Below are 27,907 nucleotides of genomic sequence, written 5' to 3' on the forward strand. Positions count from 1 at the left end.
CCGTAAAGGAAGAAATTCAAATGTGTCTTTTTACACACAGAATGAGCTTGATACATCCAACTTAAAAGCTGAAGGAACTGCTGGACTTTAGCATGTATAATTTTAGTAAATTGAACAAACTGCATTTGAATTAATTTAAAAAGACAGTCGCACACGGAGTAACCTTCTCTGTGCCAGAAAGGGAACAAGAGTCAGCAGTGATGCATCACAGAGGGGAAAGAGACCCACACGTGAGGACCAGGCCTGGCTCCGCCGGGTGCCTTGGAGAGCACCTCTCGGAAGGGATGGAAAATGGAGATGCAGAGAAGGAAACACAGCCTGGGGCGCAGTCCTGCTGGAGGGGAGGCAGGACTAGAACTCTGCTCCCCCAGGCGCCGGCCTGCTGGCGCCCCACCCTCCTCCCCCTCCCTGACTCCCCCCCTGCCCTCCGGCTTCTGGCACACACCCCCGCCCCCACAGGGAGGGTCTGCAAACCTGTGCTTGGGCTCGGGCTGCAGGGCACGTTTTCCTGCTCAGCCTCGTCTCTAACAGTCCCTGCACCGGAATTAGACATTCCCAGCAGTCCTGCGAGGCTTCTCACTGGAGCTGAAAACCTCCTGAACAGGCCACTAGCGAAAGGATCAACCCAGGATGACGGCCAAAAAGGCAAGTCCCGTCACTGGCCGCCTTGCACAAGGGCGAGTCCTGCTCCCGAATTTCGGAACTCGCTGCTGCTCCATAAGCACGCCCTGGGCCCGCACACTGGGGTTCCTCTTCCTGTTTGGCCCCTCCAGCGAGAGGAAGGACTGATGCTGAAGCTCCAACACCTTGGCCACCTGATGCGAAGAGATGACTCCCTGATGCTGGGAAAGACTGAGGGCAGGAGCAGAAGGGGACGGCAGAGGGTGAGATGGTTGGATGGCACCACCGACTGGATGGACATGGGTTTGAGCAGGCTCTGGGAGTTGGTGACGGACAGGGAGGCCTGGCGTGCTGCAGTCCATGGGGTCACAAAGACTGAACTGCAACCAGCAGGAGAGAGGGGGGTATTGAGCGAACACCTGCTGTGTGCCAGGTGCTGCTCTGGGCCCCGTGACGCAGAGGGAGATGGAGAAGCTCCCTGCACGCTGGGCGCCTGAGCTATTAGGGGAGACAGAAATACTAAGCAGACAAACAACTCCATAACGCTATGCGAGGTGAGCTCTGATAAGGCTGAAAGCCACGTGCACCACCGACGAGACACGATATGAAGGACTTCCGTCCACGTTCCTGGTTATGTGATCTGCTTGGCAACAAATACGCTGCTTTTGAAACAGTTTGTGAAGTTTAGTTGACTTACAATGCTGAGTTAGTTTCTGGCGTACCGCAAGGCGATTCAGGTTTCCATATTCCTTTCCGCTGCAGGTTATTGTAAGATACTGACATGGTTCCCTGTGATTTTCAGTAGGACTTTGTTGTTCATTGTTTTATGTGTAAGAGCTTGTATCTGCCAGTCCCCAGCTCACAATTTATCCCGCCCACTTCCCCTCCGGTAGCCGTAACTTTGTCTTCTCTATCTGTGAGTCTGTTTCTGTTTTGTAAATAAGTTCATGTGTATCATTTTTTAGATTTCACCTGTAAGTGACATCAGATTTATCTTTGTCTGGCCTACTAATTTAAGCGATAATCTCTGGGTCCATCCACGTTGCAGCAAATGGCATTTTCCATTCTTTTTTATGGCTGAGTGATGTTCCATTGATGTACATACCACGTCTTCTTTATCCATTCACCCGTCGATGGACATTTAAGTTACCGCTCTGCCTTGGCTGTTGTAAATAGTGCTGCAGTGAATACTGGGGTGCATGTGTCTTCTTGGATTATGGCTTTCTCCAGATACATGCCTAGGAGTGGCATTGCCGGATCATATGGTAGTTCTATTTCTAGCTTTTTTTCGGAATTTTCAGACTATTCTCCATAGAGGTTGCACAGATTTACTTTCCCACCAGTGTGTAGGGGGTTCCCTTTTCTCCACACCCTCTCCAGCATTTATTGTTTGTAGATTTTTAAATGATGGCCATTCTGACTAGTGTGAGGGGATACCTCACTGCAGTTTTGATTCTTCTGATAATTAGCAACAATGAACACTTTTTAAAATCTGCCTGTCAGTCATCTGTATGTCTTCTTTATCCAATGAATATTTTATTTCATATATTGCAATTTTTATTTCCAATCTTTACAATTTGTTCAAGCTTTAGTTTTCTTATCTCTCTTGAAACCTCCCATTTCTTTACTCATTATATCCAGCTTTTCTCATGTATTATTTAACACATTTATCCTACTTATTTCGCGGTCCCTGTCTGTGAATTTGGAGGCGCCTGTTCATTTGTTTCTACTTCCCCACTTGACCACGGGCCGTGTCTTCCTTTCTTATGTGTCCAGTGAGTCTCAATTCTGACCCAGACGGATACTGAGTCCCAGGGTCTGCATTCTGAGCTTGGTGCTGGCAGGCAGGTGGGCGGGACCATCTGCGCCTGGGGGTCTTGGCTCTAGGTTTGTTATGGAGGCTCTATCTTGCCCTTACTCCCAGGACAAGCTCCAGGCCTGGGATACTGTCCTTTTACTTAGGGGTTGGGCTCCCTGGAGGAAGCCCGAGGTGTTTATCAAATCCATCCAAAATGATGGGAGTTGAACTCAAACCTCCTCCGACCCTGGGCAGTGCTGACGCCTCCCCTCAGCTGTGTGGGCCCCCCGCCCAGCGGTGCGTCCTGACCATCTCCCCCTGCCCCCACCGCACGTTCTGATCGACCGTCGGCAGGGACAGGACAGTGTCTGCAGCAGTCCGGGGGGCTTTCGCAACATGGCTTCCTGTGTTTAGGGGGTTCTACCCCCTGCCCAGCTGGGAGCTGGATCTCCACCCAAGTCCCCAGCCCCGTGAGACAGCCTCTGCCTGAAAGATGCTACCCTGCACCCCATGGACCAGGGGGCCCTCAGCAGGTCAGGGTGACTGTCCATCTTAGCCCACATCCAGTTCCCATCTGCTTTTTTGTCCCTCTCTGTTGCCTTCTAATAACTGTATTTTCACAGACAACTCTTAGACTTTATTGGCAGGAGGGTTAGTACAATGAAAGCCATCTTCCAACAATCAGATCCAAGATGTCTTGGAGGGGGAGTTGTTTTAAGCTCTTCATCCCTCAATGCCTCTCAGGAAAGGTGACATCTGACCAGGGAGCTGAGAGGCATGGGTGAGATACGCGGTGTTCCAGGTGGGAGTCTTACGGCAAGAGGACGAGATCCTGGCGGGTTTGATAAAAAGCTCGGAGGCCAGGTGCCTGAGAAAGTAATCGTTGGTAGGAGACAGAGCAGGAAAGCCGGCATCAGCCCTGCAGCACCAGGATGTCGGCGCCCGGCACCCCCTCCTTCACTGATGCTCTTTCCTCCGCTGAACGAAGCACCTTCTCCCCTGTCTCTGTTCCTGCCAGGTCTTCCTCCACACCATGGTGTTGGGTCCACGTCTCTAGAGCTCAGCCCCAACCTCATCTGTCTCCTGCTCCCCAAACCTTTCCCTGAATGCCTGATCCTGGCTCCAAGACAGACTGTCCACCCTGCAGAGCATTCAGAGCCTCCACCACATCCGAGCCAGGCCCGTATCCTCATTGTCCTTGTTATTCTTCCGGCCAACATGGGGATGCTCTCATCACCACACGTGGCGGGTGCCTCACTGCTCACAGTGACTGTGAGCTGGCGCCTGCAGACCTCTTCTCATCGGGTCATCTCCTTCTCTTCCGCCTGAGCCCCCGTCATGTCATCTCAGAGGGAACGTGAAGATGACCAGGGTGAAACAAACACGGTGTGGGCCTCGGACGTCCCCCATCTGTGGTCATCCCATCAGGGCTGCAGGCAGGAGCGGAAGACCCCTTCCTCCCTTGACAAGCGGTCAAAGGGGAAATCGACATGACACCACCCTGTCACCTCCACCCACCAGAGGGGCCCTGCACACGTTCCTGCCTCCTCAGACTCTGTCTTTCTGCACCAAATAAATGCCCCTCGAACTCAAGGTGTCAAGCTGATTTCTGCCAAAGGATCGCTAATAAGAAGAAACACTTCTGAAGGCCTAAAGACTTGCATTTTAAAGCGATGCATTTTATACAGAAGGACCACACTTCTACACAGGGGAATTTTAGCATCAGGGGAGTTGGGGGTGGAGGGAGTCTGGGTATATGCTTCAGCCTTTGTAAAATCTGGCAACACCCGGTACGCAGGCGGCACTTGCCTTTCCAGTGGCCAGGGTGCGTGGGAGATGAGACTAGATAAGCTACCAAGCCTAATTCCTGTATGTTCTAAGTAGCAGCAGGACACCTGGGGAATTTTCAGAATTACAAGTCTTCGGCAGCCTTCAGAGCTGCTGAATCACATAGGGGAGGGAGGGACAGGAACCTGCTTTAACAAACCTTCCAGCTGACCCAGGTGCAGGCTTCAGCCAGCACTGTCCAGGGACGTCCAGGCCCTGACCTCTGACTGCAAGGGCTTTCCCGGGCGAGGAAGCTCGGCACCCCGCTCCCTCCGGTGACAGCCCTCTCTTCCTTGACCCCGGAGCCCATCGTTTCCACAGATCTCACCTCTCCCAAGACAGGGAGCAAAGTCCCGGTGAGATGCCTCCACTCCGTTCTTCGAGAGACCCAGTCCAGGTGTCGGCAGCTGCAGGGGGGGGCCCTGGCACTGGGGGGGTGGTGCTCGAGCAAGTCCAGCTTCCCTGCTCCCATCCTGGAGGACACACAGTGCTCGCCGGGCGATGGGCCCCAGGCTCCAGCCACACCAGCACCTGTGGGCTCTCATCCTCCGGCCCAGCCTCCAGCAGGTGCTTCCGTGAGTCAGGTCCTCGGAGGAGGGAAGAAGCGTAGAGAAGCGGGGGACTCTGCAGGGCCTCGCCCCAGAAGGGTCTTACTCAGGATGCTACCGTCTTTTTAAATGGTTTACCTAATTGATTAATTTTTGGCCGTGTTCTGCCTTCGATGCTACGCACAGGCTCTCCCTAGGTCCGGTGAGCTGGGGCCTCTCTGGTTGCAGACGACGGCTCTAGGGCGCCTGGACTTTAGCAGTTGCGGAGCACGGGCTTAGTGGCTCCGAGACACGGGGAATCTTCCCGGATCAGGGATTGAACCTGTGCCTTCTGTGTTGTTGGCAGGTGGATTCTTTGCCACCGAGTCACAAAGGAAGCCCTCTCAGTTTCATCTTTAACCGTGGGTGCTGAGAAATGGTTGCCTTTTCGGGCCCTGGAAACCCTCAAATCTGCGGCGCCCTGCGTCACCGCCCTGGTGACGTTTTCCCAAGTCACACGCTCATGAGCTGCCTGCAAACTCTCACAGGTCACAGAAAGCAATCTGACCACACATTCTGCTCCTGGAGTATGGGCCGCCTTCCATCCTCCGACGGCAGTTCCTGACTCCACCGCCCCGCAGCGGGACCTGCCAACTCACACTGGTGTTGGAAAGAAAGTGCCCACTTCCCGGTTCACGTTCCCATCTGCTCCGGGATCGTCCAGGCTGGTGGATCTCAAACCCAAGCACCAGACTCCCCATCGACCTGCTCAAAACACAGATGACGGGGCCTCCCCCAAGTTGTTCAGTTCAGCAGGTCTGTCGCGGGGCCCGGGAATCTGCATTCCTAACAAGGGGCTGATGCTCTGGCCGATGGTCCATGGGCCCAGTGGCTTTGACAGTAACCACACTCTCCGACATCCACAGCTGAGACCAACAGTTGCACGTTTCTTGCTCATGCTGCAAGCTCCTGGCGGTCCTGCTGGGGACTCCCTCTGGAACATGCTTGCTGGGGACGCAGTCACTCCAGGAACACGGCTGCTGAGACGCAAGAGGGACCAACACGACCACGTCCTGCCGGGGTCATCGGCCGTCGCGAGCCCGGGGCCGGGAGCACCGTCTTCCTCTGTCCAGCTGGGCAGCAGGAGTGGGCGCCGGGGACCTGGCACCATGGAGGGCAGTCGGGGTCTGAACGACCGAGGATTGTGGAAACTCCCCCACGAGGCGGGAGGGCTGCTGCCTGGCCGCAGAGCAAGGGCACGCGGGGCACAGCTCTGCCTTCACGATGCCCCCTGCCACGTCTTCCGAGGAAGAGCTCCCTTGGCAGGTGGTCTGGCCCACACCTTCCTTCCACTTTCTGTGACCATGGCCAGGGTTTTGAGTTTCTGTTGTCCTGAGACTGGGGTCACACATCGGTTTAATGCAGGGGAAGGCCCTGGTCACACTTAAGAAGACAGCCGATCACATCTGTTTACGGTGGAAACAGTCATCTTGATTTATTAAAAAACTATTACAATTATTCCTCTGTTACACAGGTTTAAAATATTTTAAAATACCCTTTCCTGGGCATTACAGTTGAAACGTATGAACACATCTATTGGGTTTTCGGGAAGTGTATACATTATGTCGCTTGACATTCTATTTAAAAGGGCCTAATGTCCTAGAATATTTGCCATAGGTTTTCTTTTGACCATTTTCCTTTTCTCTTCATCAACATGTGTCCAATTATATAGATGAGGGGGAAAAAAATAAAATTACACCGAAAGAATTTCTGCAAATATAAGAAGTAATTTTATTGCAATATATCATAGCTAAGTGGTCTGGGGAGAATGGGACATGTTTTGACTCAGTACAAATTACAACAGCTTTGAAGGGGCCAATGGAGAAAAAGATTGACAGAATAAAAGGAGAACTCGGTGGGATGAGAAATCAAAATGGAATCACATGACCTAGACAAAACCCACAGGGCGCCCTGTGGCAACGATCCGATATGGCTTTTCTTTTGAAGAGATGAAGGATAGGGTCATTGGCAGATGCTGGCATCCTGGGTTTGGAAGAATCTCGAAGCCAGACTTTTCTTTGGCAAGAGCAAGACTCAATTTCCAGGGGGTTCGGGAAATCCTCGTGGGGGGTGTGCTGTTACTCCTGGGTTGCTCTGCTGCGGTTTCCTAAGCTGGAACCACGGTCCGACGGGGCAGGGTGGGCGGAGAACAGCACCAGAGCCGGGACCCGTCACAACGCCTCCTGAGGGGGCTGCACAGGGCCCCAGGGCCCGTCTCGCTCTCCCATCCTGGCAGGAAAGGGCATTGCACGCGGGCAGCTTTTCACAGTAAAGGAATCACCTTTCCTTGCCAGCCCAGCAAGTCCTCGCCCTTGCTCGGTGAGGAGGACCGGTACCGGACGGAGCCTGGCTGGCCCGAGCACCCAAGCAGCTGAGACCCACGACCGACACATTTGCCGACGGAAATCCAAATCGCTTTCAAGGGGATAAGGCACAGCTGGCGACCCCGGCGGGACTCACAGAGTTCATTGCACATTTGTCTGTCTGCCGAGGCCACACGGAGGGCAGCCCCGCTGAGGGCCACGAGCTGCCTCAATTCAGTTCTTGCAAAAAACAAAAAAAACAACGCAGAAATTAGCACCACAAACATTCGGCAACTGAGTGCAATCTGCCATGGTTACACTGCGGATCACGTGGGAGGTGTGCGCGCGTCTTCCGATCACAGATGCACAGCCTAGGAGTGGTACCCGGCCTGGAGTGGCTTCGCTGCTGTCTGGGAGGAGGGCAGGGCTACGGGAGGGTGGGTGGCCGCGTTTATCTTAATGTCCGTGGCAAAAACCTAGATGGTGGAGGGAGAGAGATGGGGAACGAGGCCCAGCAGGGAGCCCCAGTGACACCTTCAGGGAGATCTCAACAGATAGCACCACAAAGGAGGAGTGTAAAAATAAGCACCAATTTTCATTTCATTATCATCGACAGAAAACGTGGTTTCCCTGCCCTGGACATTCTCCCATCAGGCTCTGCAGGAAGAAACATGGAAAAAGGAAGCAATTAAAATTAATTTAAGCCTGCGTTTTCATCTAAGTGCATGTGGAGAAGGCAGAGTATAAAATCCTTTTTTCTTTTTCTCCCCGTTTAAAAAAAAAAATCCAGAGCTAATCAAAGACTTGTTTGAAAGGGGCAGTGGCACCTGCTTTGCGAATGGCGGGGCGAATGCCTTTGGCAAATTTCCAATTCATCCACGTCCTGGAGAGGGCGGGGGTGTGGACCGCCTCCCAGCACTCACGCCCCTGGGGTGTTTCCAACTCTCCCAGAGGGGCTGCAGCGGGGTTCACAGGCATGATTGAAAGTCAGGGACACTGAACATGTATGACAATACAATACAAATATTTACTTAAAACTCACAAAAACAGAAGCACCTTTAATCCATCGGAAAGGCACATGCAGGATGACATTTGGCCTGTGAATGGATCTTGTTAAAAACGGAGGCTCTGGAGGGTGGGGTGACCTTTACAAGGCTGGCCTCGGAACAAGGTTTGAAGGTCAGGGGAAAACACACATCTTCAAGTTGATTTTTTTTTTTAAATGAGTGATCTCCAAATAGGGCAGCCCTACCCCTCTCCGTGAAGGCCACCCACGGGCTCGGGGCAAGACCCGCGGGCGCTCCCTTCCCGGGGAGGGCGGCTCGCAGGCGGGGCTGCTGGAAGCGGGCGGCTGGGGGCGTCTAGGTCATGTGATTCGGCTCCAGGGTTGGGGCGCCACGCGGCTCTTCCCCTTCTCTCTCGGGCGGGGCGGCCGGCGCGGTGGGGAGGGGCGAGCGGCCCTCACTGTCTGGACGCCCGCGGGCGGCGCGCTGAGGTCACGAGGTTGCTCTTGGGGCCGGGCTCGCGGCTCCTAGCCCAGGAAGCAAGCCGGCCCCACTTCAAATCCGAATTTCTGTGACGCTTCACCGAAGTCGTTGAACATGATGTCGACGATGGGCAGCTGCTCCACCTTGGGGGTGTCGATCTCCAGAACCGTCTTCTGATACCCCTTTTTCGTCTGCGGAGGGGGAGAGCGGGATGGGTCAGCAAGGGCCCCCGAGGTGACCGACGGCCCAGGTCCGCCATGCCCCCAGCTCCGACCGAAACCCACTCCCCGCAGGATGACCGCCGTGGGAGCAGGCAGCTCACCCGGGACATCCATCCAGCCCCACCACTTGGGAGCGGGATGCAGTGCAGGGAGGCTGTGCTGGGGGTCCTCCGCTCATCAGCACCCATGCTTCCATCCCCGCTAGCTGGGACCCCCCATTGAGCCACACGGATCTGCCCCAAGGCAGTCCAGCCAGGATGAGTCAGCCCTCCCCAGCTCCAACCCCCTGCCTCACTCCCGTGAGCATGAGTTTCCGCCCAGCACCACCCTGGTGGACGAGAGCCCCACCTTCTGGCTGGGAGAGTGAACCCCAGGGGGTACAGACCTGCCCCAGGAGTGCTGGCTGCCCTCCCCCGCCGGCCACGTCCCCCACAATACAGGGCTGAAGGTGCAAGTCCACACTGGATGGAGAACCACCCACACCCAACCCTGAGCACCAGAACGCCTGTCAGGGATGCACTGGCCCCGCCCCCTGGCAGCGCCCCAAGATGAGGGTCCAGGATCAGCGCAGACACGGTCTGCTGGCCTGCTCTGGACCAGTGGCCTTCTCTGCCTCGCCTGAGAACGGGCGCGGCCTCAGCTGGATCTGGCCCCGGGTAGGCTGTCCCTCCCCCGTGCAATCCCCCACGAGGGGTGACCGGTCCGGGGAGAAGGCAGCGCCTCCGCCGGCCTCACCCCCCTCTAGCTGGATGGAGTGGGTACGGCCCTCTCAGGGAGGCCATAACCATCACCTGGGTGGCCACGTAAAGCCCCTGGAGCCCCACGTGGCCCTGGCAAGGTGGCCAGGGCTAGGAGGTGGCCGCCACTCTCTGGGTGGCAGGCTTCAGGACGGCCCCGGCCCCCGACTTCCCGGGGGATCACTCCTCGGGGGAGCCCGCCTGGTGAGGACAGCCTCAGGAGGGAGCTTCACGTGGCAGTCGCTCAGCAACCTCAGGCACCTTCAGGGACTGACTCTGTGCGGGCCCCAGACCCGATGGGGAAGCCGTACCCCCTGGGTGGCTGTGTTGGGAGGCCATTAGGTCACGGGGAAGGGGCTTCATGAAAGGGATTCGCGCCCTTTTAAGATAAAAGCCACTGGAATGCTAGCTCTTAACCCCGTGTGAGGACAAAGGGAGATGGGGCGGCCGCTGGCAGCCCGGGGGAGGGCCCCTACCAGCCCGGACAGCTGGCATCGGCTCAGACGTGAGCCTCCAGCGCTGCGAGGATGCCTGTGTGCTGTTGACAAGCCCCTGGTCAGAAGTCACCTGTGACAGCTGCTCAAATAGACCAGGACAGATGCCGGGCCAGAGCCAGCCCGCTAGGCTACCCCCAGATTCGTCACCCTCCGAAACTAAGTCAGGTGACTGACAGCCGCTATTTTAGGTGCTCAATATGGGGGGTAATTTGTTACAAGCAATGGATGACTACCACGCTCCCTGCGGCTCATTTTTCTCCATGGAGAACGGGCACCCGTGCTCCATGGACGTGGGGAGCACGGGTGAAGCCGCAGGGAACAGGGTTCCCGCTGGCCTCCATGAAGGTGCTTCTGGGCTGATCCCGGGAAAGGCCTGCTCAGAGTTTCCTTCAGAGTCTCCGCGACCTGCGGACTCGCCTCCCCTCGGCCCTGCCTTCACGGGAAGGGAGCACCCTCAGCGGGCCAGGCTGGGATCGCTTTAACGCCGGGATCAACACTTCAGTCAAGGTGTGTCCTCCTGGGAGCTGTCAGTACCACTGGCTTCAGCCTGTCCCGGAGACAGTTCAGGAGGCCACGAGCAGGATGCGGCATCTGCATGGTTTAGATGCATCTCGGGCAACGCTGACACGCGTGGGTCATGGTCAGCCTCTGAGCAACACTGTCTGAAGGACCTGTCCGGCGGCCAGGAGCTCGAGGGCACAGATGCGGTGGGCTTCCAGTGGAGGGGCTGAGGCCCGGCCTGGGGAGCACAGCCAGCCCTCCACTGCCAGGGAAGGGGCTAAGGGCCACCGCAGCCTTGTGGGTGCTGGGAGGGACCGGGGGCAGCGGGGCTGGACTCAGGGCCCCCAGGGAGGAGGCCACCCTCGCCTCTTAGGTGGGGAACCCTGGGAGGAAGCTGAGCCTTTTCCCTCCCTTGGCCGGTCCAGCGAGGAGGGTTCAGAGTCCACCCGTCCCTCTGCCCCAGCTCTGGCCCTGGTCTGACCACTACCCAGCAGGGGCCGCCCTGGCCTCCGATGGGCCTCTGCGGTCACGGGGAGCCGGGCAGCCCGGCTTGCCTCTCCTCCGCGGGAGGGGACAAAGAGGCCTTGGCTCCATCACCCCGTCACTCCTGAGGCATAAGTAACCATCACGGGCTGGCAACGGGCCCCAGGGTGCGCGGAGCTGCACAGACCGCGGGGTTTATGTGGTGGGGCTCCTCGGCCTCGGCCCAGTGACTGGAGCCTCTGAACCCAGTGGCCCGCTCGTCAGTCTGCGCAGCCGCCCCACGCCAGCGTGGCACGAGCACCTGCGAGGGGTGTGGCCTTCAGATCGGGGCTGCGCTTCCGGCGGTCGGTTGCATGGCGCCGGGTGAGCAGAGCTCCAGAAGCGCCCTGTGCCCCAGCTCTGTGCTCCGCCCGGCCGCCGGAGCGGAGCCCCTCGCCCTGGCCCTTCCCCAGCCTGTCCGCTGAGCCCAGTTTTCCCCATCAGCTGGGTTACTCTCTTTAGACACGACCTCTCCACTTTCTCAAAGACAGACTCTTTCCAAGAGTAAAAACGTCAAGCACCAAATGCAGATATTTCCATGATGCCAACTCTTGCTTCTGCATCGTGCCTGGAGGACCGGCACGGAGCATGGTAATGACGGCCAGGGTTCCTGGGGTCGCAGCAGACGACTGGATCTGTGTTTTTCTCAAGGAGCAGCTCAGGGTCTGGATCTCACGTGGGTCTCGGTGTCAGGGCGCCTGGGCGGCAGGGCTGGCTTCGGTGGATGGAGACAAGGAGCCAGATCCTTCTGACCTTCTGAGTGACTCAGCAACTGTGACCGTCCTGAAGAGCGGTGGCCCTCTGCTGGGCACTCTTGTCCCCAGAGGTGCACGTGGCAATACCACCTGCTCCGTCACCCGATACGTTTTCCCAGCATCCTCTCAGGGAACGTCCCCTCTTCTGGAAAAGCAGTCTCCGCCCTTTACAGGTGACACGTATGGGCCAACCAGAGTGTTTCCCTTTCTGCCAGGGGAGCCGGGGAGCTCAGCCCCACTGCAGGCTCTGCCCCAGGGCTGGTCCTCCTCCTCAAGTCCTCATTTCTCCTCCTCCTCCTCCACCCGACTGCCTCACACTCGGGAGCCCGAGTTGCCTAAAAATAGGAACCGCGATGATTCTGGGCTCATGGCAGCTGAGCGCAGCTCTGAGTTCTCCTCCGGCACGTTCCTCCCAGAGCAGCCCCGTGAATCAGTGCTATTCTTGTCTTCCTTTGTAGGAGGCAGACACGAGACAGGATTTTAGTTGGTGCCTCACGACCTCTGGAAGCAGCCTGGGGTTTGCGTCAGGAATGTGAGCAGATGTTGGACGACCAGGGCTTCTGGAGCTTTGGGTCCTTTTTCCCGGGGTGCCTTGCATCCCCTGACCTCAGGGAGGGACCCGCTCTGCACAGGCCATGGTCAGGTCCGAAGGACTGACCCACACCAGAGCCAGGGCATCGAGGAGAGGAGGCTGCCCTGCCAGGCACCCTGGCCCCATGACTGCCCCGCACACACTCACCTCTAATCCCTAAGAAACCCCGGGGGCTATAACTAGATCCTTTTTTGAGAAGAAGAACCGGAGCTCCCACAGCCGAAAGGCCCAGTCCAGTCCCAGCAGAGCAGCCAGGGGAGGAGGCAAGATGTGAGTCTAGTTCCACCTGAGTCCTGCTCTCAGCAGTGGGTCAGTACCTGCCTTCCTGCCAGCCCTCTGGGCTCACCCCAGACACCCCGGGCTGGCCAAGTGGCCAGACCACCTTGACAGACCTTAGGGAGAAGCCTCAGATCCCACACACTCTGAAAGCATGGGATGAGAATGCAATGGCAGGAGCACTGGCTGCTCCCAAGCATGCAGAGGCAGCTTGGTGCCCAGGATATCTGCCCCCAGCTGGGGACGCTCGTGACCAGCTCTGACACACGCCCTGGCTGCTCTGTTCAACAAGAGGGTTGGAGCCAAGTGTAAAACCTCCGGAACCAAGAAGAACCAGAAGGGACTGCAGATGGTTTACTCCATGTGGAAATCCATGGGAAGGGCCCCAACTGGGACTGGGTCCTGGGATGGAGGGAAGGGCTTCCTGACCATAAGATGGGAGGCTGGCGCCTTCCAGAGGAGGGTGTCCACAGAGGCCGGCACCATGTAGTGGGCCCTGGACACCCAGCAGGGCAGAGCCTACACTAGCCAAGTCTCCCTGAGGGAGCCAGGCTGGGCAGGGACCTTGGGCAGGGTCTCTGGAAGCAGGTGGTGAGAGGTCAGGGGTCCAATGTCAGAGGCGGCAGTAAGACCAGCAGGACGGTGATTCCTGGTAACCCCCCCCCCCCCCCCCCCGACCTCCAGCCTCGGACAGGCCACACGGGAGACCCATCTGAGGGTTTCTCCAGGACTGGGCCCCATGCACGGCTGCGCTAAATATCTCCCAGGATCCCAGGACAGAAGGACCCAGCTCAGTTCTAGGGGCTGACCCTCACTCGGGGGGGCACATGTAGGGGTGCAGGGGGGCAAGCACAAGGTCCAAGTAGTGAAGGCAGCCCAGCCCTGGCCGGCCTCTCGGGTCTGAGCAGAGCCTCCTCCTAGAGGGCGGCACAGGGTCCAGGGAGGAGACCCAGTGTGGGCTGGGGATGTCATGAGAGTGAGCAGTTCCACTGCCGGCTGTCTGCAGACATCTCCCAGGATGGCCATGATCTCAGGGGGCTCAGCCTCAGCTCCGGCCATTCCCAAAAAATGGAGGCGTCTCAAACCTCCGAATCGGACAAAGAGCACTTCACGGCATCCCAGGCTTTGGGTCAGGGACCTGGGCTCGGCCTCTCCAACCCCCAGCACCTCGGGAAGGTCCCACTGTGGGCTACGGAATTCCACGTCCGCCAGCCACCGTCAGCCCTCACTACGCCCGGCACAGCAGATGCCTGGGAAATTTACGTACCCGCAGGAGACGGCGCCAGACGCCGCACCGCACCGCGCCCCCCGACGACACCACGCCCCGCTGCCCCGACGCCCCGCCCCACCCCCACCGACGCCACGCCCCGCTGCCCCGACGCCCCGCCCCCGCCCCGCCCCCACCGACGCCCCGCCCCCACCGACGCCACGCCCTGCTGCCCCGCCCCCACGCCCCCGCCCCGCCCCCGCCGACGCCACGCCCTGCTGCCCCACCCCCACCCGACACCACGCCCCGCCCCGCCCCCGCCCGACACCACGCCCCGCCCCCGCTTCCCCGACGCCACGCCCCGCCCCGCCCACGCGCCGCCCCGCCCCGCGCGCAGGCGACACTCACGGCGCAGCCGTCCACCAGGGCGCGGATGTAGGGGCTGTTGTCGTAGGACACCTCCTCGTCGTTGGAGCCCAGGAAGCGCATGGCCTTGTCGTAGCTGCCTGTGGCGGCGTCCTGCCAGGCCACCGACTGGTAGCAGCTGTAGGTGATGTTCTGGTGGGCGGAGGCGCTGAGCAGCCGCAGGAAGGTCATCTGGACCACGCCCACGGGGTTGCCCTCGGCGTCCACGTAGGAGAGCTGCAGGGCGACAGGACGGAGGCTCAGCAGGGGGGGGGGGCTCGCGGCCTCGCAAGGCCCCTTGTCCACACGGGCGGGCTTGGGAGCTTCAGCCCCGAGCTGTCTCCTCTGGAGTGTGGGTCAGGCCAAGCGCCCCACCTGGAAACAAGCCACACACCCGGGCCCCCAGGCCAGCACGCGCTGGCTCTCTGTGGGGTTCCCTGGAACACAGTGAGCCCGGCCTCGTTTCCTTCAAGGACCCAAGTAACCCACCCACTCCTTGCCTGGCTGGTCCCTACTCAGCCTCTGGGGCCCAACTCATATGCTTCCTCTTCCAGGAAGCCTGCCTGGGTTAGATGTCCTCACCCAGCGTGGCCTGGCTCAGTGTCCATCTTTCCTTCTGGCTGGAGGGCCCTCCACACCAGCACTGGACTCCTGTCTCGGGGCCCCTGGGGCCTGGTCTGTGGCCCTCCTTGGACCGCGAGTACCCTGGGGACAGGAGTCTGGCATGCACAGCTCTATCTCTGTGCTCTGAGGTCAGCATAAGGAAGGTGCTCATTAGATGATGCTGACCACTGGCTGGTGGTCGCAGTGATGTACAAAGACCTGACTGGGGCCGTAAGAACTGGACACCGAAAGGGCACGAGGCCTCGGAGGGGAACGGGCCGGTTGGGCACGAGGTGTGGGGTGCTTGGCCAGCAGACAGCCTGTGAGAGGGTCACGGGCCATGTGGCTGAAAGCCAGAGGCCTGGAGGGACTGGGCGCTTCCCTGGAGCATGAGGGGAGGCCTCTGCTGCACCCTCCCCGGGCGTTCACCCAGGAGAGACCACAGCGGGTGGGGTTTGGCCGAGGGGTCAGGGGGTCAGCCTTGCCCATGTGAGCGGGCAGCCTGAAGTCGGGGTGAGACACCCGTAAGAGAGGGCAGGCTGGTTCCCAAGTGACTCCTCAGCGTCATGGGCCGGGAGCTCAGCCGGACCTGTGCTGGGCACCCCGAGGGACAGGTCAGCTTCTGCACCTTCTCAATAGCGGTTCTGTGAGCTGCTGCGCCCGGCAGGAGCGGGGGCTCCCAATCCCTGGGGCAAGGCAGGTCTCTCCTCCCCGAAGGCCCTCCTCTCAGACCCAGCAGAGCGAGCTCGGCCCGTCCTGGGTCCCCATCAGACAGGGGCGGGCGAACGTCAGGGCCTCACACCCCAGGTCCTCCCGACACACGGCTGTTCCACCTCTGCTCTGCTTCAGACCCTGGCGCCCGGCTCAGCCAGGCAGGTGCACTCTGTCCCCAAGCACGCAGAGGCAGCTTGGTGCCCGGGATGCCTGCCCCCGGCCGGGGACACCTGTGATCAGCTCTAACACACGCCCCGGCCGCTCTGCTCAACAAGAGGGTTGGAGCCAAGTGTAAAACCTCCAGAACCAAAAAGAACCAGAAGGGATTACAGACAGTCTACTCTACGTGGAAATCCACGGGAAGGACCCCCAAACACCCATGCTGATCACACAAGAAGGGCTTGAAGTTGCTACTGTCCATGTATATAGAGATATCTGTGTAAGGACGGCTGATGGCGGTGAGCCAAGCCCGGCTTCCTGCTCCTCCCCACCTGGGTGGGAAGGGCACGGAGCGGCCGGCCAGCTCTGCACGTGGCCACTGGCCGCTGACTTCCAGCCGAACCTTGAGGAGAGAGAGGGGATACCAACCGCAGTCGGGGCCATCGGGCGCTCCTCCTGGAGGGAAGGTGACTGACTGGAGGCAGGAAGCATGCGCAGAGAGAGGCGGGGGGCAGTGCTGGATGCAGAAGGACCTGAAGCCCCAGAGCAGGGCAGGGCTGAGGCCCAGGCTACGCCCACCCCGAGCCCCACGTTGGCATCTCAGAGCCCTGGCGTGAGCCCCTCCCCTCCTGGGGAAAGGGGCCGTGCAGCATCCCCTTCATGACGCCCAGGGCAGCTGGCCCAGAAAAGCGCCTATTTCTTCAGGGGGAGACCTCATCTACACCCTGTGACAGTCACTGGCAGCTCGAAATGACGCGGCCGAAAAATGGAGGCGACGTGCTGCCGTCCCCGGGACTGTCCCTCCACCTCCATTCTTGGTCAAACAGGACGTGAGAAGGAGGTGGGCTCGGGTCGGCGGCTGAAAGTGGGTGCTCTGTGCCCTCATCTGTGGAATCAGGCAGTGGGCGTGGGGGATGAGGACCCCTGTCGGAGAAGCCCACCAGCCCAGCTGCAGAAGGGACCTGGCCCTGGGCCCTCCTCCTCCTGAGTGCTGCGCCCACCCACCACCATCCGCCAGGCTCAAGTGCCCTGGGCACTGCCCTCCCGAGGGGTGCCCACTTCAGATCCTTCTGCATGCCAGCGGTCTGTCCTGAGGACAGCCCCAAGGCGGCGCGGGGAGGAGTCAGCAGGAGGGAGGGGGCGAGGGTGCTTGGGTGTCCGCAGAGACAGGAAGCCCACGGCGAGGCAAGGCGAGCGCAGGCCTTGTGTCCAGACAGAGCTTCGGAGACCGGGGCTCGAGGACGTGGGCGCGAGCTGTTAATAGTGAGCACGCAGCACCTCGGGGTCTAGGATCAGGGTCCCCAGGGTGGACCGCTGGATGGCCCTGCTCTGAGTCCTGGGGGAGAGCGGCCCTGGGCCCCTGGGGAGCCGACCGAGGGCGGAGGGTCAGGTCCACACTGTGGACCCAAGAGCTGCTTCTGAGAAACAAGGACGTCCTTCAGGGGCGGCCGGGTGGACCCGGGCCGAGGAGGGAACACAGGAAGCGAGGGGCTCTGGTGGCGCCTGCCGTGTGACCACGTCTGGAACCTGGGCCTTGAGCTCATCGGGAAGGGGTCACAGAACTCTGCACTGGGCCCCAGAAATGGGCCCGAGTCGAAGCCCCGGAATGGTCTGGGAAAACGCCCGTAGCGCGGAAGCAGTTACGGTCCCAGGGGATCGGGTGCAACTGGCCTCAGTCTCTTGACCCCTGGAGACCCACCACGTCCACTCCTTTAGGGGGACGCCAGCTGCCTGCACCTCTGAATGGACCGTTTTTTAAGACTGGGTCCCGAGAAGTTCTTTTCTGGTCCCCAGTGTTCTTGTCTGGAGAATCCCAGGGATGGGGTCGCACAGTCGGACACGACTGAAATGACTTAGAAGTAGCCCCAGAAGTTAGGGCTGGACGGCTTAACGGTCCAGGGCCCGCCCCATCCGAGCTGCCCACTAGGACTGAGCGAAGTAAACCCTCCAGTCCTGATGTCTCTGGTCTTGGTTCCTGGCAGCCTCCAGCGGGGGGCTCTGAAAGCCAGCCTCACGCCCTCCACCTGAGCAGACAGCCGCCCGGCTGCCCTCGGCTAGAGTGGACCCCCTTCGGCGTGGCAGGAGGGGCCGGCCTGGGTCTGGCGGTCACGGCGGCAGAGCAGCTTGGCCAAAGGGCGAGAGCAGGTGCGGCGCTGGGGGTCCGTCCCATGCAGAGCCGAGCCAGGCCGAGCCGCGAGCAGGCGGCCGCGGGGCCACTTACCAGCGACCCTCGCTTGTACTGACTGTACCAGGTGGCGGGCTGCTCTTTGGGCCAGCGGGCCATTCTACTCTGCAAGATACGAAACGGGCGGGTTCAAACCACACCGCACACACGGCGGAGGCCGTCTTACCAGTTTGCCACGCTTGAATTCACTGAACCAGGAACCCGGGTTTTCTTTGGGCCAAGAAGTGATTCTGGCCTAAACATTGAGGGGGAGGCAGGGAGGGAGAGAAACAGAGAGAACGACACCGTTACTTCTGCCTCCTCGAGAGACGCTCCCGCGTCCTGCAGGCGCGCCGTCTCCCCACCGAGCGGAGAAGCCGCGAGGCCGGCCAGCCCTTTGGGCGCCCCCATCTCCCCTTGAGCTGGTGCTTGCTCCGGGACAGGCCCGTGACCGACGTGGGGACTGGCCCTGGTGCCTTCCAGGGGTCCACGCCGGCTCCAAGGGCAGGATCAGAGTCTGCATCTGATCACTTCCACGTGTCCAGCACACAGAGCCTCGCGCTTGGCGACTGCAGAGACCGATCTAGGGGCATGGCTTCATCTCCAAGGCCTCTCCCTGGGAACAGAGCGGGCAGGAGACCCTCCCAGGGTTCAGCCAGGGGTGAGGTGTACACGTGTTTCCTGCCTGTGATGTGTGCATTGGTGGGCACGTGTGGTGTGTGTGCTGAGTGTGCGGTGGGGCATCCTCTTTGGGGAGAGCGCCCATGAGTCCAGCCGGTTCCCAGCCGTCCCTCGGGTCCTCTGCCCGTGCCGGGGGTCCTGGGCCCCATCCCCGGCTCCTCTCCTGAACTGGGCTCACGCAGGGGAGCCCGAGCAGTTGCCCCAGGGGAGGGCCAGCGCGTCCAGCCCGCCTCCCGTCCTGCAGGACTCTGCGCCCGCTTCCGAGCCTGCCGCTCTCACTGCTGTGCTAGGCTAGCGTGAGGACCGCATCCTCCCGGAGCAGGAGCGGGGCTGCAGGCAGCGGGGGGCCTCACCCAGACCTTTCCTTCCCACCCCAACCTCCTGCTGCCGAGGGGGCCCTGCAGCCCGGGCGACTGAGCACAATGTCTCCACCCGCCCGAGGCTCCCAGCCCGTGGGCCCGTGGAGGTCAGCACACGAGCAGAGGAAGAGCGAGGAGCCGCGGGGCTCACTCAGCGCCCCAAGCCCACCGTCCGCCTGGCTCCACCACCAGGGAAGGCTCCTAGGGGTTCCCCTGGCTCCCCAGCAGTGAGGCCGTCTGTAGAGGACAGACAGCAACACAAGGACGTGAAATGGCATTTTTCCATCTGAATTTCCCCCGGCACCTCTGTCAGAGCCAGGGCCAGGGTCTGGGTTTCCTCGTGACCCACAGGGGTCTTGCTGCTGGAGTGCATTTCCCCAGGATTTAAAATCCCAGGTCGGGGGAGCGTGAGCATAAGCCAGGGTCCCTGCAGTGTCCCGGGCAGCACAGGCCCTGCTCCCGCGGCCCCGGGGGGTGCCGGCGCTCCCCGCGAGGACGGTGAACCGCAGGGACTGGCACCGCGGCGGCTTCCCTTAAGGGAAGCGGCTCTGGGCATTGAGGACACAGGTGCCCGACTCCTGCCGGGCACGACCCTGGACCTGCGCGGCTCCAGGAATCCACCGCCCTCGGCTTGCGGCAGGGACGGGGAGCCGTCGGGACGGGACGTCATGGAGGAGGGTCTGTCCAGGAGGTGCAGAGGGCACTGCGGCCCAAGACTGCACCGTCTTCCCAGCTGGAGACCTCACCCTCCTTCCTCACCTGTCCTGGGCTAAAGAGCGCCCGGCTTCCGACACGTGCTTGAGAGAAGGCGACACATACCAGCCACACACACCTGTCCCTGCATGCCATCCACAGGCCACCCACACACCATCCACATGTCATCCACACATCATCCGCATGCCATTCACACATCACCCACACGCCATCCACACAGCATCTGCATGCCATTCACACATCACCCACATATCACCCACACTCCATCCACATGTCATCCACACACCACCCACACACCATCCTCATGCCATTCACACATCACCCACATGCCACCCACACGCCACCCACATGTCACCCACATGCCATCCACATGCCACCCATATGCCATCCACACAGCATCTGCATGCCATTCACACATCACCCACATGTCACCCACACGCCATCCACACGCCACCCACATGCTACCTGCATGGCACCCACACACTATCCACACATCACCCGTGTCACCTGCATGCCATCCACATGCCACCCACATGCCATTCACACATCACCCACATGCCACCTGCATGTCGCCCGCACACCATCAACACACCACCCACATGCCGCCCACACGCCACCTGCATGGCATTCACACATCACCCACACGTCATCCTCACACCATCCACATGCCACCAACATGTCACCACACACCATCCACACGCCACCCACACGTCACCCGGATGCCACCTGCTACCATCCACCTGCCACCCACACACCACCCACACACTATCACTCACTATCCACATACCCTGGTTTACACCTGCCCACACACACAGAGAGTCCACCACAGAGGCGAGGCCTCTAAAAGACCACAGATGACTCAGGTTGACACCTTACAAAATCTCCATGGATCAGAACCTCACTAAACAGACTATAAAGGAATGTACTGCACTCAGGAGCAAACACCCTTGAAGCTGCCACTAAGAATTTCAGCAAACGCCACCTTCTACGAGATGTATCTGGGTCACTTGGCCCTAAAAGTCCTTCCATGGGCTTCAGGCTGGTCTGCGGTCAGGACTACAGGGTCATTTTGAGGAGGATCTGGCCAACCAGTGGTGGAAATCCTAGCTTTGGGGGTAGTTGGGGGAAGATGCCCATGAGCCAGGCACTCCTCAACCTTCCACAAATGAGACTGCACCAAGCCCGTCTCATTGCTAGAAATTTCTCCTGAAAGAAAATTTAAGTCTATTTCTGGAGGAGACAGCTTAATTTTGGAACTGGTTTTCATTTCCTGGTTTCAGCTTCTGGTTTTCACTCCTGAAACTGCGTGCATGTGACACAGGGCAGCTCCGGCCCAGCCCACTGGGAGAGGAGGTGACGGGGGTGGCACTCACCCCCTCGGACTTCTTGTCGGGGAAGACGCACGTTGACCCCCCGGCCGTGAAGTTGCAGTAGACCTTGAAGGAGTCCCGGGAGCAGCCTTGGTTCGGATCCACCCAGTATTCACCTGCATCACAGGGTTGGGGCCAGGGTCAGGGTCAGGGCCAAGGTTAGGGTCTGGGTCGGGGTCGGGGTCAAGTGTCAGGGTGGAGGTCAAGGTCAGGGTGAGAGTCCGGGTCGGGGTCAGGGTCAAGGGTCAGGGTGGAGGTCAAGGTCAGGGTGAGAGTCTGGGTCGGGGTCAGGGTCTGGGTCAGGGTTGGGGTCAGGGTTAGCGTCCAGGTCGGGGTTGGTGTCAAGGCGGAAGTCAGGGTCAGGGTCAGGGTTAAGGTCTGGGTCGGGGTCAGGGTTAAGGGTCAGGGTGGAGGTCAGGGCCAGGGTCAGGACCAGGGTGGAGGTCGGGGTCAGGGTCAAGGTCAAGGCAGAGGTCAGGGTCAGGGTCAGGGTTAAGGGTCAGAGTGGAGGTCAGGATCAGGGTTAGGGTCTGGGTTGGGGTCCGTGTCAAGGTGGAGGTCAGGGTTAGGGTCCGGGTTGGGGTCAGTGTCAGTGTCAGGATCAGGGTGGAGGTCAGGGTCTGGGTTGGGGTCAGGGTCAAGAGTCAAAGTGGAGGTCAGGGTCAGGGTTAGGGTCTGGGTTGGGGTCTGTGTCAAGGTGGAGGTCAGGGTTAGGGTCTGGGTTGGGGTCGGGGTCAGGGTCGGGGTTGGGGTCGGGGTCAGGGTCGGGGTCGGGGTCGGGGTCAGGGTTGGGGTTGGGATCAGGGTTGGGGTCGGGGTTGGGGTCGGGGTCGGGGTCGGGGTCGGGGTCGGGGTCGGGGTCAGGGTTGGGGTCGGGGTCGGGGTTGGGGTCGGGGTCAGGGTTGGGGTCGGCTTAGGGTCAGGACTAGGATCCAGGTTGGGCTCAGGGTCAGGGTCGGCATCAGGGTCGGGGTCAGGGTTGGGGTTGGGGTCAGGGTTAGGGTCGGGGTCAGGGTTAGGGTCGGGGTTGGGGTCGGGGTCGGGGTCAGGGTTGGGGTCGGCTTAGGGTCAGGACTAGGATCCAGGTTGGGCTCAGGGTCAGGGTCGGGGTCAGGGTTGGGGTTGGGGTCAGGGTTAGGGTCGGGGTCTTGGGTGGAGTCAGGGTTAGGGTCGGGGTCAGGGTTGGGGTCGGGGTCAGGGTTGGGGTCGGGGTTGGGGTCGGGGTCAGGGTCGGGTCAGGGTTGGGGTCGGCTTAGGGTCAGGACTAGGATCCAGGTTGGGCTCAGGGTCAGGGAGGCGGATTGTAAGAGCTGCCCCCCCAGACGTTACAGAAGCAGCTGCCACTCGCTGTCTAGTAGTCACAGTGCACGCCCTGGCCTTGGGCCGCAGCACGGCCCCCTCTGGGCTTCCCTAGTGGCCTCCCACTGTCCCTGCTTGGTCCATGGAGCCACGGGGACAGACTGGTCTCCAGGAGCACAGCTGGAGCGTGAGGGCCACGCATGGCTCTGGGGACCCAGGGCTGGGAGCCCAGAGGTGCTCTAAGAACACTCCTAGAGGTTCATGCACGTGGGATCAGAGTCAACAGAACTGGACTGGTTTGCATTTTTATGGTGTCCTGGAGTCTAAGCAGTGCTTCCCTAGGTGCAGCAGCAAACACTAGCCTGAGGACTCTCACTGACACGGACGGCAGCCGCGGCCGGCACGCAGGTCCTGACGGGGACGTGTTTTACCCCCATTTACAGATGTGGAGCATCGGCCCTGGTCAGAGCAGATGACTGCCCAACAATGACTGAGCTTAGACGAGACTCCGCTCCATGCGACCCCACGCCTCGACCTCTTTCCTGGGCTCCCAGGGCAGCTTCCCCTTCTCCTGTGATGCCTCGTCAGGTGACGGGGGAGAGGCCCCTGCACCCCCGTCCCCTCACGGAGTGGACCTGAGTGAGGCGCGTGCCCGCCCAGGCCTGGGTCCCTGCCACCGCCCCCTCCATGTGTCCCCAGGCCCGCGGCCGCCCTACCGTCGGGGAAGTCAGGGTGGCAGAGCTGGAGGTCCTTGCAGGTGCGTGCGGGGTTCTGAGGCGTGCCCAGTGGCCGCTTCATCTGCTCGATCTCCAGCTTCAGGGAGTTGAGCGAGCCGAAGATCTCCTCCATGCCATCCGCGTAGTCCATGTACTGCTCGCCCTCTGCGTCGTCCATCAGCTGGCTGGCGTCGATGTTCCGCCGGGTCCTGGATGCCTGGATCGGCAGGGGCTGGATGACCTCACCCGGGGGGCCCTGGGTGTGGAAGAGGGCAGCGGTGGGCGGGCGGGCGGGGCCCATAGCCAGGGCTGCTGCAGGCTGGGCTGCAGGCGCCTGTCCATCTCAGCAGTCTTCTTCCCTTTTCTGTGTCTCTGGAACTTTCCACACGATCCCGCGGGCCTTGCCTAGTGCTGCCCGGCCCCTGCCCAACACACGCATGCATGCACACACACACATGCATATGTGTGCATACACACCTGTTCACACAGAGTTATGCGGGTGCACACACACACACACACACACACACACGTGCTCACCCTTCATCTCTCCCCAGCCAGACTTCGGAGGGTGAGGCGCCCTGGGCTGGCCTGTGTCCAGGGACAGGCCCCCCCCCACCACATGTCACACACACAGTTCAGAATGTTTTGGGACTGAATCACACAAACATGCTTCCCACGATTCCCCGAACTCCCGAGTCCTCAAGGGCTACTCACCGGTGGACCAGGAGGTCCTGGCTGGCCTGCCTCACCCTTCGGGCCAGTTGGACCCTGGGGAGAAAGAAACCAGAATCAGCCATGGTCACGGAGGCCTGACGGGACCTGTCCACCTGGAGATCCAGAACGATCCCCGGGAACACGTGGAGAGGGCAGAGAGGCCTGTCGAACGTGCTGGGCGCCCCCAACCCCAGATGTGAGAACCGGACAGCCCGAGGGGGAGCCTGGGGGACAGAGCCCTTCGTTGTGCGCAGGGAGCCGTGGTCTGTGGTGACTCAGGCCAGAGGCGGGCGCAAGGCAGCCCGGCCCCACAGGAGGGGCGTCCACCACCAGCCCCGAGAGGCAAGGGGGACGGGGGACCCCGGGAGGTTCTCAGCCCGCAGCCTGCACCCCCTCCAACCCCGGGCCCGGGGGCTGGTCAGGGCGATGCCACTTACCGAGGAGCCCTTAGCACCTTTTGGACCAGGGGGGCCCTGTGGAGAGGGGCAGGGCATCAGCAGGGTTGGCCCCTTCCCCCCAGGCCCCCGGCTGTGACCCACACCCCCGCAGCCCCGCCTCCCTTCAGCTCTCCTCCTCTGCCCTTGGCCCTTCCAGGAGTCTGAGCTTGTATCTGCTTCACAGGGAGGCAGGTGGGGGAGTGCTCATTCACATGGAGGCTGGGGGTCCTGTGGGCCCCAGCCCAGCCCCCCATCCTCCGCAGCAGGGAAATTGCAGCTCAGGCGGCCCAAGTGAGAAGCAACAGGGGCGTGCTGGCCTCGGAGGCCATGACGTGGAGCCCCCGGCCCCTCCCAACAGCCTGCCACGGGGCCACCTTGGGCCACGTGAACCCAGGCCCGGGTGGAGCTCAGAGGCTGACTGGTTTTGGGTGAGAAGCAACTCAAGGCTCGGGGACGTGTCCTGGGTCTCCCAGCCGCAGGGGGAGGCCCCAGGCTGGTGCCTGGAAGCCGGGACCCCAGCTCCTCATGTCCGGGCCAGGCTGGCCCTGCTCGTGCAGACAGCGAGGGGCCAGGAGGGACCGGCCGCTGTCCTCACTGTCCCCAAAACGCCTACAGAGGACTGTCCACATGCCCTAAAATGCCTGGAGATAGAGGCTCGCCCCCAGCTCCCGCACCTGAAGTCAGGGCCCAGTGACCACTTCCCGATTTCCATTGCTCAGAACTCAGATCAGAGATAATGAGCCGAACAACCCAGGGGACCCGCAGACCCTACTCTGGGGCCCCACAGCTTCCCCGTGACCACTCCCACCCCGCTCCCCCAGAACAACCCAGGGAACCACCCGCCTCTCCAGATACGCACCGGCAGGCCGGGGGGACCCGGGGGGCCAATCGGGCCGGAAGGACCGGTGATACCCTGAAAGGAGCAGAAATGCGGTCGTCATTGCCCGGATCGGGAGGAAGCCTGTCCTGCAGCCTCATCCCCTGGCTCTCACTGGCCTCCTCCCCCAACTCGGACACATGTGAGCAGAGCCCTCACTCCCTGCGGGGCCTGGTGGGGCTTGAACACCTGCTGGGAGGCCTGGCACCCCGGGGGCCGCTGCCCGGCCGGCCTGGAAGGACCCCCGGGGAGCCTGAGCGTGAACCTCCCTCTAATGTCCTCGTGTGAACCATCGCCGCCAGGTCCTGTCTGGCTGGCTGCTTTCTGCTCCCGCTGGGGGTCCACCCCAAGCACGAGCCCCGGGCAGCGGGCAGAGAGCATCCTGGGGCCCTGTCTCTTCCGTCTGTCCATCCAGCCTCCCAGGGGCTTCCCCACAGTGGAGCGTGAATCCTCTGACTGACCCTCTCTCCTGGTCTAAGTGCCACACGTGCACACACATACACCCAATGTGCTCAGGCGTCCTCTCCAGGGCGTGCCGCACACACACATGTAAGGCATGCACACGTGTGCACACACATACACCCAATGTGCTCAGGCGTCCTCTCCAGGGCGTGCCGCACGCACACATGTAAGGCATGCACACGTGTGTGCGCGCACACACACCCAATGTGCTCAGGCGTCCTCTCCAGGGCGTGCCGCACACACACATGTAAGGCATGCACACGTGTGTGCGCGCACACACACCCAATGTGCTCAGGCGTCCTCTCCAGGGCGTGCCGCACACACACATGTAAGGCATGCACACGTGTGCGCGCGCACACACACCCAATGTGCTCAGGCGTCCTCTCCAGGGCGTGCCGCACGCACACATGTAAGGCATGCACACGTGTGTGCGCGCACACACACCCAATGTGCTCAGGCGTCCTCTCCAGGGCGTGCCGCACGCACACATGTAAGGCATGCACACGTGTGTGCGCGCACACACATCCAATGTGCTCAGGCGTCCTCTCCAGGGCGTGCCGCACGCACACATGTAAGGCATGTACACGTGTGTGCGCGCACACACACCCAATGTGCTCAGGCGTCCTCTCCAGGGCGTGCCGCACACACACATGTAAGGCATGCACACGTGTGTGCGCGCACACACACCCAATGTGCTCAGGCGTCCTCTCCAGGGCCTGCCGCACGCACACATGTAAGGCATGCACACGTGTGTGCGTGCACACACACCCAATGTGCTCAGGCGTCCTCTCCAGGGCCTGCCGCACGCACGTATGTAAGGCATGCACACATGTGTGCGTGCACATACACCCAATGTGCTCAGGCGTCCTCTCCAGGGCGTGCCGCATGCACACATGTAAGGCATGCACACGTGTGTGCGCGCACACACACCCAATGTGCTCAGGCGTCCTCTCCAGGGCCTGCCGCACGCACGTATGTAAGGCATGCACACATGTGTGCGTGCACATACACCCAATGTGCTCAGGCGTCCTCTCCAGGGCGTGCCGCACGCACGTGTGTAAGGCATGCACACGTGTGTGCGCGCACATACACCCAATGTGCTCAGGCGTCCTCTCCAGGGCGTGCCGCACGCACACATGTAAGGCATGTACATGTGTGTGCGCACACATACACCCAATGTGCTCAGGCGTCCTCTCCAGGGCGTGCCGCACGCACACATGTAAGGCATGCACACATGTGTGCGTGCACATACACCCAATGTGCTCAGGCGTCCTCTCCAGGGCGTGCCGCACGCACGTGTGTAAGGCACACCCGGCTTGGGCAGCGGGGGTTCACAGGCTGCAACGAGGCCCCCCACAACCCCACGCACACCCCCCTGCTCCCCGGCCAAGGAATCCACTGCCGGAACCAACTAGGTGCAAGTGGGCAGCCTCGCAGGCTGTTTTCCTGGCTGTGGTTTCCCGGGGGCTGGTTCCCAGGGAAGTCCGGGTCAGGCACGCATATACGGGGTCAAGGGGGAGCCAGGATGCAGCTGAGCATCGTCAACGACCCCTGGATGTTCAGCTGGGACAGAGGGTCTTTCCGAGTGTGGCGGGGGGCGATGACCTTCACTGCGGAGGCCAGCAGGACCGTGAGGGCTGCTCAGGGCCTGGGCTGGACTCCAGTTCCGCCCCGTCCCTTGTGTGCCTGGGCGAGCCCGGCCCCTCGGCTGCTCCTGCCCTGACCCCATGGACAGGGGACGTCCTTCCGGCTCTAACGAGCCTCGGGTCTTTGGACACAGAGCCTGTTCCACGCACCTGTTCTCCCTTAGGGCCTGAGGAGCCCTGGGGGCCAGGGAGACCGCGGTCACCCTTTTCTCCCTGTTCGCCCGGAGGTCCGATGAGCCCGATCAAGCCTGGGTGACCCTGTGGGAATGAAAGGGGCATTTGCGGTGGCAACGCCTCGCGTCCGGCCCGAAGCTCCTGCGGGGGAAGCGTGCCCGGGGCTGGCCCCGACAGCAGGCAGCGGCCGGGTCTCCAAGCCACGCGGAGCTGTCTCCTTCATGTCCCCACCCCGAGCAGGCGATGCGCGGGGGGAAAGCCGGACCTTGTCGGGTGGGAGGCACAGGGTCTCAGAGGGCCCGCGCTTCAGCCGCACCGGCGCCCACAGCCCACTCACCTTCTCCCCTTTGGGTCCAGAGTCTCCTTTGAGGCCGGGGAGTCCTGGGGGGCCCTGCGGGGGAGGCGGGGGGCTCAGAGCTCTTGTCCCCAGACCCGCCCTCCGCCACCTCTGCTGGGGGCCCCGGGGGGACGTCCTGACTCAC

The 27,907-nt window shown here is 61.1% G+C and overlaps 1 protein-coding gene across 3 annotated transcripts in view; it reads right to left on the reverse strand.

Moving 5' to 3' along the window:
- Positions 1 to 6,242: 6,242 nt before the first annotated feature.
- The window catches only part of COL5A1 (collagen type V alpha 1 chain), a 148,130-nt gene continuing 126,465 nt past the window's right edge, over positions 6,243 to 27,907 (reverse strand). Inside the window, exons 57-67 of one of the 3 annotated variants that reach the window (XR_010662277.1) lie at positions 27,763 to 27,816; positions 27,402 to 27,509; positions 25,126 to 25,179; positions 24,267 to 24,302; positions 23,830 to 23,883; positions 23,116 to 23,371; positions 21,104 to 21,216; positions 18,164 to 18,232; positions 14,340 to 14,573; positions 8,179 to 8,814; positions 6,243 to 7,793 (exon numbers count right to left, since the gene is read on the reverse strand). Coding sequence is in view for 2 of the 3 variants with exons in the window: in XM_065928054.1 (XP_065784126.1) it covers positions 8,668 to 8,814; positions 14,340 to 14,573; positions 18,034 to 18,102; positions 21,104 to 21,216; positions 23,116 to 23,371; positions 23,830 to 23,883; positions 24,267 to 24,302; positions 25,126 to 25,179; positions 27,402 to 27,509; positions 27,763 to 27,816 (1,125 nt within the window). In the remaining variant the exon portion in view is untranslated. Of the gene's footprint in view, positions 8,815 to 14,339; positions 14,574 to 18,033; positions 18,103 to 18,163; positions 18,233 to 21,103; positions 21,217 to 23,115; positions 23,372 to 23,829; positions 23,884 to 24,266; positions 24,303 to 25,125; positions 25,180 to 27,401; positions 27,510 to 27,762; positions 27,817 to 27,907 lie in introns of all 3 variants that reach the window. The other 2 variants (XM_065928054.1, XM_065928053.1) reach the window with 2 other exon arrangements.

The sequence above is a fragment of the Muntiacus reevesi genome, chromosome 3 (assembly GCF_963930625.1).
Source record: "Muntiacus reevesi chromosome 3, mMunRee1.1, whole genome shotgun sequence".
NCBI classification, from domain to species: Eukaryota; Metazoa; Chordata; class Mammalia; order Artiodactyla; family Cervidae; genus Muntiacus; species Muntiacus reevesi.